Source organism: Amphiprion ocellaris, chromosome 22, assembly GCF_022539595.1.
Source record: "Amphiprion ocellaris isolate individual 3 ecotype Okinawa chromosome 22, ASM2253959v1, whole genome shotgun sequence".
In the NCBI taxonomy this organism is placed as follows: Eukaryota; Metazoa; Chordata; class Actinopteri; family Pomacentridae; genus Amphiprion; species Amphiprion ocellaris.
Genome location: NC_072787.1, coordinates 9,277,049 through 9,288,121, shown reverse-complemented (window position 1 = coordinate 9,288,121; position 11,073 = coordinate 9,277,049). Strand labels below are relative to the sequence as shown.

General features: G+C 41.3%; 1 protein-coding gene across 1 annotated transcript; it reads left to right on the top strand.

Annotated features, from left to right (window-relative positions):
• The first annotated feature begins 589 nt into the window (after window positions 1-589).
• Window positions 590-4,943, top strand: LOC129348017 (scavenger receptor cysteine-rich domain-containing group B protein-like). Its single transcript, XM_055007257.1, has 2 exons — window positions 590-1,022; window positions 4,510-4,943. The coding sequence occupies exons 1-2, from the start codon at window positions 1,013-1,015 to the stop codon at window positions 4,773-4,775; spliced, it is 276 nt and encodes a 91-aa protein (XP_054863232.1). The 5' UTR covers window positions 590-1,012; the 3' UTR covers window positions 4,776-4,943.
• The last annotated feature ends 6,130 nt before the right edge of the window (window positions 4,944-11,073 follow it).

Genomic DNA, 11,073 nt, shown 5'->3' with positions numbered 1-11,073 from the left:
AAAAGCCTCTCGTTAATTAGACACGATGCTGCCGATGATGGAAGGAAAGCCCTGGAGATATTGAAAGAGCATTACTCAGGGAAAAGCAAGCCAAGATTAATAAGTCTGTACACATCGTTGACCAAGCTACGGATGACAGACGGCGAAAGTGTTACAGACTACATCATAAGAGCAGAAAATCTTATTACATCCTTGAGAGATGCAGGTGAAACCATGAGCGATGGATTAACTGTGGCCATGGTTCTTGGCGGACTACCAGACTTTTTCAAGCCACTTGCTGTCCATGTGACTCAAAACGAAGATGAAGTCACATTCACAGACTTTAAAAGGAGACTGAGAATCTACGAAGAAGCTGAGAAAATGAAAACAGTTGAACCAGTGGACAATGTGATGAAAACTCACATGAAATACAGCAAACAACATCTGAGAAAACACTTAAATAACAAATGCCATGAAGATGTCAGCATGACATGCTACAGATGTGGAATTAAAGGACACATAGCAAGACAGTGTACTCGAAAAGTGTGGTGCAGTCACTGTAGAAGCAACACACATAAAGAATCCCTGTGCAAGAAAAAGGGGGAACAAGATGCCAGAAAAGTTGTAGAGGAAAAGCAGGAAGGCAGTGATGATGATCACCTCTTCAAGATGAGACATGCAAAGAATGAGAGTCCAGCAGGCAACGTGAAAAAGAAAGGCATCATGGTGGATGGAGGAGCAACATCCCACATTGTGAATGACATCAACAAGTTTAAGAGTTTTGACGAAACATTTCAGCCAGAGACCCACTCAGTCGAGTTAGCAGATGGGACCAAGTGCAGTGGCATAGCCAAGCGCAGAGGTACAGCAGTTATTTATCTCCTGGACAGCACCGGGCGACAGCACAGAGCACAGCTTCGTCAAGCGCTGTACATGCCATCATATCCTCAAGACATCTTCTCGGTGGCGAGAGCAACGAATGGAGGAGCAACAGTCATCTTCAAGAAAGACAACAGTCACATGATCACAAAGGATGATAACAGGTTTGACATTTATGAAAGTGGCAATCTGTATTATTTATCGACTGTTGAGCAAAATGTGGATGAGTGTAAAGTGTGCCATGACATCCAGACTTGGCATGAGATTATGGGACATTGCAATTATGAGGATGTGCAGAAGTTGCAAGGTGTTGTAAAAGGTATGAGGATAAAGGGGAGTGTGATCAGGCGGGCTAAAATATGTGAAGTGTGTACGCAAGGCAAGTTCACACAGAGTAGAAATAGAGAACCAGATAGAAAGGCTCTAAAACCCTTACAGCTGGTCCACACTGATCTAGCAGGTCCAATGAGAACCCCAAGCACAGAGGGACACAGGTACACTCAATCTTTCACAGATGACTATTCAGGTACAATGTTTGTATACTTCCTGAAAGCCAAAAATGATGCAGTTAATGCCACAGAAAAATTCTTGGCAGACATAGCACCTTATGGTGAGGTGAAGTGCATTCGTTCAGACAACGGGCACTGAGTTCACAACAAGAGAGTCCAAGAGCTGTTAACACCAAGAATAGGATAAGGCATGACATCAATCTGCACCCTTTTCACCCCACCAAAATGGCACAGCAGAGAGAGAGGATGGGCGAACCCTCTACGAAATGGGCAGGTGTTTACTGTTAGAGAGTAAATTACCAGATAAACTATGGAGCTATGCTGTACAGACAGCTGCTTATAGTGAGAAACAGATGCTACAGTAGACGAACAGGAAAATCTCCATATGAGATGTTTACAGGAGTGAAACCAGATGTTTCCAAGTTGCAGAAAATTTGGATCGATCTGTTTTGCCCTACAAACAAGAGAAAGGGAAATTAGATCCCAGATGCGAACAAGGCATTTTCATTGGCTATGACAAAAACAGTCCAGCTTATCTGGTATATTATCCAGACAGAGAGAAAGTCCAAAAGCACAGGTTAGAGAAATTCGCAACCAAAACTGCTCATGAAAAAGAGACACAAACTTCTGAATCACACATTGAGTACTGTGAGAGAGAGGTACAGCCAATAAGCCATGACAACGGAGAAAAAGTTTGATGAAAAGAAGGAAAATGCAACAAATCACAGTAATGAAATTTGTGTTTCTTGAGATTGTTCCAAAACAGACTGAAGTGCCTCAGCCAGCGGACGAAGCTGAGGAGAATGAGGCACAGAGAGCAAGGAAGAAAACCAACTTATCTCCAGGACTTTGAAACAGAAGAAAAAATGGACAGACTACAAACATGTATAGGACTTCTGTTTACAGAGCTGTATGTGACATTCCTCAGACCTACAAAGATGCCATTGCTTCAAACCAACTCAAGGAAGTGGATAAAAGCAATGACTGAGGAGATGCAATCACTGGAGGAAAATGAGACCTTCAGTCCTCACCCAAACTTCCACCAGGCAAACAAGCAGTGGGGGGTAAGTGGGTGTATGCCCTAAAGAGAGACACTGATGGATCAGACAAATAACAAGGCAAGATACGTAGCAAAACGCTACAGTCAAAAACCAGGAACCGACTATGATGAGACATTCTCACCTACTGCTGACCATGACCAGTGTGAGGGTGATCATGCAGAAGGCAGCGCAGGAGAATCTTATTCTGCATCAGATGGACGTCAAGACAGCATATTTACACGCACCTATCGACTGTGAACTTTACATTGAACAACCAGAAGGTTATGAGACGAGGTCAGAGACAGGTACAAAGCTAGTGTATAAGTTGCATAAGTCTCTCTATGGTCTCAAGCAGTCTGGCAGAAACTGGAATGTTATGTTGCATGCATGTTTGATTGAAGATGGTTTCATACAGAATCCAGCTGATCACTGTGTGTACACAAAGGAAAAACATGATGAAAAAGTAATCCTCATTATATGGGTTGATGATCTGATCATAGCTGCTAGCAATGAAAGTGTATTGACAAATGTCAGAGCAATGTTAACTGAAAGGTTCAAAATGAAAGATCTGGGAAGACTTAAACATTTTCTGGGAATAGACTTTAAGCAAACAGACGGTGAAGTTATTATGTCTCAGAAGACATATGTGAACAAATTATTGAAAAGATTTGAAATGCAAGATTGTAGGTCCAGAGAGACCCCATGTGAACCAAAACTTGACTACACAGACAATGCTGAAAAAATGACAAATCCAAGAAGGTATAGAGAGGCAGTGGGAAGTTTAATATATTTGTCCACATGTACTAGACCAGACATAAGTTTTGTGGTCAGTAAACTCTCACAGCATTTTGAAAATCCAAGTGAAGAACACTGGAGCACTGTAAAACATGTGTTCAGGTACCTTAAAGGTACAGCAGAACAGAGTTTATACTTCAAAAGAAATGACACAAGTAAACTAGGTTTGAAAGTGTACAGCGATGCAGACTGGGCATCAGCGAGAGCTGACAGGCGCAGCATCTCAGGTTATTGTGTTAGCTTAAGTGAAGAAAGCGCTCTGATTTCATGGAAGTCAAGAAAACAACCAACAGTAGCACTGTGAAGCAGAATACATTGCCTTTCTTGCACTGCACATCTCTGCACTTTTAAACTTTATTTTTATTTTTATTTTTTCTGTTAAAAAATTTTGCCACCCTTGTATATATTGTAAATAAAGCTGCTGTAACAATGTAAATTTCCCCTGGAGTGGGGAGAAATAAAGAACTTTATCTTATCTTATCTTATCAGCTATACAGGAATGTATGTATTTGGAACAGCTACTGAAAGGAATGGACAAATACCAGTATGCACAAACAAAAGTGTACGAAGACAATCAAGGGACTATTGCACTTGCCAAAAATCCTGTAAACAGGCAGAGGTCTAAACACATAGACATCAGGTATCACTTCATAAGGGAAGTTGTAAACAGTGGAAAAGTGCATCTGGAATATTGTCCTACTGAGCAAATGGTTGCTGATGTGATGACAAAACCGGCCACTAAGGTGAAACTGAAAAGGTTTGTGAAAGACATGTTTGGCACATAAAACTGTATGACAATGTTGTGTTCCCAGGTAACCCAATGAGTTGTAGGCGAGTGGGGGTGTTAAGCAACATGGAATTTGTACGCCTTCACTCATAGTTTTGAACCATGCTTTTATTGTGGACGATGTGTGCACCGGAAGTGAGGTATTCGGTGAGTGCCGGAAATTGTCGCTGTTCTTTTGGCGGTCTGTTGTTTACGTTGCTGCTAATAAAGATGGGGCAGTTCTACCCGTTCCAAAACGAAGCCTGGAATTGAATTTCCTTAACTTGAACACTGTTATTTTATTGATTTATTCTGTTTTGTTACATTACAGAAACTAACTAGTAAAATTACAAAAAAGTAATATTGATTTACATACCTTCAATTTTTTTTCCTGTATTTAAATTATAAAAAAAAAACAATAATTTTTCCTGATATTTGTCATTATTTGAAATAAAAAGTTTGTATTTTAGGGTTGAACGCTGATATTTTACAGATTTTCACTGAATCTTATTTTGAAACCCTTCACTTCCTGTCCTATCAGTGAGTCCTGCTGAGGTTCGGCTGGTCAGAGGTCCGAGTCGCTGTTCTGGCAGACTGGCGCGGCAGCGTCAGTCGGACTGGGAACCAGTGAGGGACCAGAACCGGGACTGGAACCTGACGGCAGCAGATGGGGTCTGCAGGAGGATCAGCTGTGGTTCTGTAGTGTCATCCAGTAGAACTTTGGACCAGGAACTTCCAGATGACAACGTCAACATGGTAAATAGACACTTCGCTGTTCATGCAGCTCCACCGCCACTCTCCTTCTGAGTGGAGATCACCTGCTCAGGTGAGGAGAAGCTACAAATAATAATAATAATAATAATAATAATAATAATAATAATAATGACAAATATCAGTAAAATCATGATTTTCTTGCTAAATACAGCAAAAAGGAAAAATGTAATTTTGCAGTTAAACATTTTAAATTTAAAAAAAAACTTTTGTAAAAATACAGTTTTTTAAACTTTTAGACTTTTTCTTTTTTGTAAAGTCAACATGTAAATTAATATTTGTTTCTGTGATTTCTAGTAGATATTGTCTGTGTCTTGGAAACATGGAAACATGGAAATAACATCCTTTATCCCCTGATTAACATGGAAAACCAGTTGAAAAAAATCTGTGAAAATTCAGATTTTTTTGTGTGAGCAAAATTTTAAGTTTGGTCCTGTTTTTTTTCAGTCAACATCTAAACTAGTAGTTTTTTAAATTATTTTTAAAGCCCTTTTTTAATACTTAAAACACAAACTTTTTATTTCAAATAATGAAAATTATCTGTGAAATAATTTTTTTTTTTTGCTAATTTATGTGCAGGAAAAATAATGTAATTTTTCAATCAAATGTTTTAAAAGAATAAATGACAAATTATATAAAAAATACAGTTTTTTATGTGGATGTTTTTTGCAGTTTTTCTCTGTGCTTTCTTTTTTCTTTTGTTTTTCTATTTATTTTTGCAGTCAACGTGTAAATTAATATTTGCTTTCTGTGATTTTACTAGATATTATTTATAATTTAACAAAACGGGATAATCTGTGAAAACAGTAAAAAAAATTTACAATCCTTAAAATACATGTTTTTATTTTAAATGATGGCAAATATTGGGAAATTAATGATATTCAAATTTTATGGTCAACACCTTTTAAAAGAAGATATTTTTATATATTTTTTTGTAAAAATACAAATTTTTGAGTGAACTTCTTTTTTTTTACCAAATGTTTTTAATAAATATTTTTGTGGTTTTGACCATTTTTAAAATTTTTTATTTCATTTTATTTTATTTTACATTAAACCAATTAATTCCTTACTTGTGATCTGTAATTTAACTAAACTAAGTAAAAAATTGTATAATTTTAAACTCAAATGTTTTAAAATAATGAACTACTTGTAAAAAAAAAAAAACTAAATATTGATTTTTGACTGAAAATTATTTACTGTTTCATCATTTTACTAATTGTAAAAACAACAGACTTTTTTGATGTGGACACTATTGACAGACTATTTATGGGATTTGTTTTTTTTAACAGTCGACATCTAAACTAATAGTTTTTTAGAGGTGTTTTTTATGATTAATATTTTTATTGTTTTCTCATTTTACAAAGAAACCTACAGAGGCAGAATAAAGGTAAACATACATCAGTAAATACTGTAAGAGTCCAGCCGTACAACACGCCCACATACGCACTCACATATACTACACACACACACACACACACACACACACACACACACACACACACACACACACACACACACACACACACACACACACACACACACACACCACATCACATCACCCTGGTACTCTATATCCAACATTCACTATATTACAGTCAGTAGCTGAATAATGGATTCACCAGAGCAGCAACTTTTCCTAATTGGATGAACCACATAGTGGCTGAGGGAGCAGAAGGGGCCTTCCAGTACAATAAGTTTCCTAACTAACATAAGTGAGGTTTGAATCCATTCCCCATGTGAAGGGGTTAAATTCTCCACAGTTCCTGAATCTCCTAGTACAAACAAGTCTGGAGTGAGAGGAATGTTTTGATCCATAATTTTATTGATATGGTCATGAACTGTTAGCCAGAATGCCTTAACCCAGTGGCAGTTCTACACTAATTTTACTGGGGGGGCCAAGGTGGGGCCGGTGTTTAATCAAAGGGACACATTAAAAAATGACAACGATATTTAAGCACTAGAAACTTTTATTCACTTAATATTAAAATTAAACAAATGTTTGTTTGTTTTTTTTTTTTACAAAAAAAAAATCAACTTAAACAATGAGGTTATCAGGGCCAGTGTTGAAATGTGGAACATAAGTAACATTTGAAATCAGTCACATCTAACATAAGTGGTTTGGTTTGCTGCCTTTAAAAATCCATTATCACCACAGTAACAGGATACAACGGTAGTAGAGTCTTGTTAACTGGTCATGAAATATGTTAAAATCCAAGGCCCTGGCCTTGTGGATTCTTTACTCAGGACACCAAGATCACTGAGTCGATGATCAGAAATGGTGGATCGTAGGGATGTTTTTATCAGTTTCAGAGTGGAGGAACTGCATTCGCAGGAGGCGGGGCTTGCTGGAAGAGTGACGGCAATCTTACACAGTTGAAAGAGTTAAAAAAAAAACCTTCTCTGTATGGCTCAATGAAACGCATCAGCTCGACTGTACTACCTGGCTTTTGTATCTCACCACTCTGTATTTTTAGATCCAAAATTTTCTTCAATTGATGGACTTCATGTCCTGAATCATCAATGTTTGCATTATACAGGGGGCCAATAGAAAACACAGTGCTGTCCTTTAAAAAGGCATCACTCTGGGGGCTGAGAGACTGTATGCTACTCATAAAATCACAGTTGGTGTTGGAGAAATGTCATGCTGTCAATGACGGTGTAGAAAAATGAGGTGTGAAGCACATCTTTGTCACGTCCTACCTCCCTCTGACCAGCAGTGCTTGGTGTGCAGCACTGAGTCTAGAGCTCAGCGTTTTTTGACATTTCACCACTGGCTGTGTTGCAGCATCACATTGCTCACAAATATTTAAAGCTTCATCCCACAAGTTGTCAAGAAAAGAATCTTGCCTGAAGACTTTCAATGTGTGGACTACAGCATTTACCAAGTCAGCAGCTCTTGATAAATCAGTTGGGAATTGTCACATGTCAGACAGTAGCTTTGTTCCCCCAAACAACTAGTGCAGTGGAACAAGATGCACAACAAGTTCAAGGTCAGTCTGAGCCAGAAGACCTCCAGCCTCAACAGTTTCGTCACCATGATGCTCTTGAGCCATCTCTTGCCGTAGTCTTTTCAGGGTGGGTAATGTGTCCATAATGTTACATAGTGCTAAAAATCAGCATCTCATCTTGTGTCGCTTAAACGTTGGCGCTCTCTTGTTATGCCAGACATTTCTCTTTGTAGAGACATCCATTTTGGGTGCACAGATGAAACAGGTGTAAAAATATAGAGGCTTTGTAACAAAGAAAGAGCTCCTCTGTTTCTGGGACATCACTATCTACATCAACTAACACTAAATGGAGATGGTGTGCACTGCAATGGATGTAAAAGGCAAATTTAGCCTGTTCTTTGCTCCTTGTCTAGACCTCTGAAATGTTTGCCGCTCATAACAGCAGCGCCATCATACACTTGGCCGACAAGATTATTTTTGTAGTCTAGGCCATAGCATTCCAGTAAGTGGACTATTTTTTCAGTAAGACTTGCTGCATCCAGCCTCTCTGCAGATTCGAAATGGAGAAAATTCTCCTTGATGGCATTATTGTAATAGTACCTGAGTATGAAAGAAATCTGTTTATTTTTTTGAAACATCTTTAGTTTCATCTGCCATGATGCTAGACACTTCACTGTTTTTTTACTTCCTTTATGATTTTACACCTAGCCAAACAACCCAAAACCTCATTCTGGATTGCCTTGCTGGTGTACTTTGCATTGTGAATGGAAGTTAATCTTTTCTTAACAACTGGGTCGTGGTTAGCAACTGTGTTAACCCTCGTGTTGTCCTCTGGGTCAAGGCGACCCGTGACAATCCTTCCGTTTTCTTGAAGGCCAGTCTCTTGTGCAAAACAGAACAGCCCGCAGCAGTGTTCTCCTCCCCCGTCCCACCAGGCAGCCCCCCTCCTCTCTCTCTCTCTCTCTCTCTCTCCCCCCCTCTCTCTCCCCCTCTCCCTCTCTCTCTCTCCCCCTCTCCCTCCCCTCTCTCTCTCTCTCTCTCTCTCTCTCTCTCTCCCCCCTCTCCCTCCCCTCTCTCTCTCTCCCCCTCTCCCTCTCTCTCTCTCCCCCTCTCCCGCCCCTCTCTCTCTCACCCCCTCTCCCTCCCCTCTCTCTCTCCCCACTCTCCCTCCCCTCCCTCTCCCTCCCCCCTCTCTCCCTCCCCCCCTCTCTCTCTCTGTATGAGGAGGCCCAGAAGAAACTAGAAGAGGAGAAGGAGGAGGAGGAAAAGAGAAAACAATGTTGGTGTAAAGTAATGCAAGCTGCTTCAGTGATAAGTGTATTGATGGGATCTTATTTCTCTTCACCTCTTCTAGCGGCTGCGGGTGGAGTGTTGGGAGCCACACAATACTTTAACTGCTAGTTAGATTTGCTTGAGAAAAAAGAGACAAGTGGAAACAGCTAATGAGACAAGTAATAGCTGTAAGTAGTCAATAATAAGACGCATATGCTTAACCTCAAAATAAAAAAATGTATTCTACTTGCTTTCTTTGTGTTTTTTTTTTAAAGAAATGTGCTGCATGCATCAGTTTCTCAGAGCCAGTTTCTCTGAGCTGACACGTGTTTTTAAAAATAAAGTCTGAAATGCAGATTACTTTGTCTGACCTTTATTACCAACTTGTCGTGGGCTTTTTTTTTCTGCTACAGCTTTATGATTGCAAGGTACGATAACAAAAGCAGAACAGTCCTCGTCTGTCAGAGGTTTTAAGACGACTGTTCTTAACCCTCGTGTTGTCCTCTGGGTCAAGGCGACCCTGTGGTCGAAGAATCTTTGTGCGTGCGTGTATGTAGAAGGATATGTCCTCGTACGTGACATTGGTGATTCTTGAAGCTGTTATCTTTTGTTTTTGAATAATAGGAAGAAAGTAAGAAAAAGAAATAAAGGAAAAGATGACACAAACGCTTCATATCACAGAGCCACTGCTTTATTTTATTTAGTTATCCGAGAGAAAAAAAAAACATCGCTTTAGTCAGTTCTGGAAGTTTCGCCGGAACCATCTCTCTACTGCGTCGCACGTGCCGACGAGGTGCGAGCAGACCCGGACCGTCTGAGCGTCGTTCAAGTCGTCATCCGAGCCGAACTCTTCCATACATGGGATGAGGCTGCCGCCATCATCGCCGTCTGGACTGAGAGAATCGGAGGGCCTCAGCTGCGGACGAGGCTGGACTCCGTTTCCGTGGCCGCCTTCTTCTTCTTCTTCTTCTTCTTCTTCTTCTGCTGTTTCTGTAAGGTTCTTTCCCTGAGTTGCGGCCATCGGGTCTATCTGACACCCCCTCCCTACTTCCCTCGTGCTGCTCCTTTTTCTTCTTCGTGTGCGTGTGTGCGACTCATCACCAGTTGGACATTTTCTCCGTTGGATGCCTTTTTATTTTTTTTTCTGAGCGAGTCATCTCTGCTGCTGAACCCACCCCCCTCCTCACCGTTTCCTCACAGGCACGAGCCTCCCGTTCTTCCCCGTGGCCATCTGGTCTGTCTGACACCCCCTCCCTACTTCCCTCGTGCTGCTTCTTTTTCTCCTTCTTCTCATTTGGTTGGATGAATGGGAAAACGTCCCCCCCCCCCCCCCCCCTTCTTTCCACAGCGCACGGTCGGACTTATCGGGGCCGGTCGGATAAACTGAGCCCGGTCGGACGGGGCCGGTCGGATAAACTGAGCCCGGTCGGACGAACTGTGGCCGGTCGGATAAACTATGCACCGCCTCCCTGAACTGTGGCCGGTCGGATACACTGAGCCCGGTCGGACGAACTGTGGCCGGTCGGATAAACTATGCACCGCCTCCCTGAACTGAATAAAACAGGACAGCTCACACATCAGCAAGCCAGAGAAGACTAGCAGGGCTCTGGGAAAGGCAGGAGCTGAAATAGGAGGAAAGGACAGAGAGACGACAGCAGGAGGATGAAATGATTTTTATGAGGACGACTCAAACAACTGAACATTGGATGAAACATAAAAATCATTTCATCCTCCCGCTGTAGTCTGCCTCTGTTTTCATCCAATGTTCAGTTGTTTATTTTATTTTTACTTCGCTGAGGATGGCTCAAGCAACCTCTCAAGCAACCTCTCAGCACGCCACAACGCGTTTCGCGGTCTAGAAGGTCTCGTGAGCAGAGACCGGACCCGTCCCTCACCCCGTGTGGCTCTGACTCCGAGCAGGAGAGCGACGAGCAGCAGCGGGCTGAGGAAATGACAGTGAACGCCGTGCGAGGAACGAGAGGGGGAGGAAAAAACAACACACACGCACACCCAAGCAACCTCTCAGCACGCCACGACGCGTTTCGCTCTCAGTGGTCCTGCAAACCTCGCTCTGACTCCGAGGAGGAGGAGAACGAGGAAAGGACAAAGCTAAC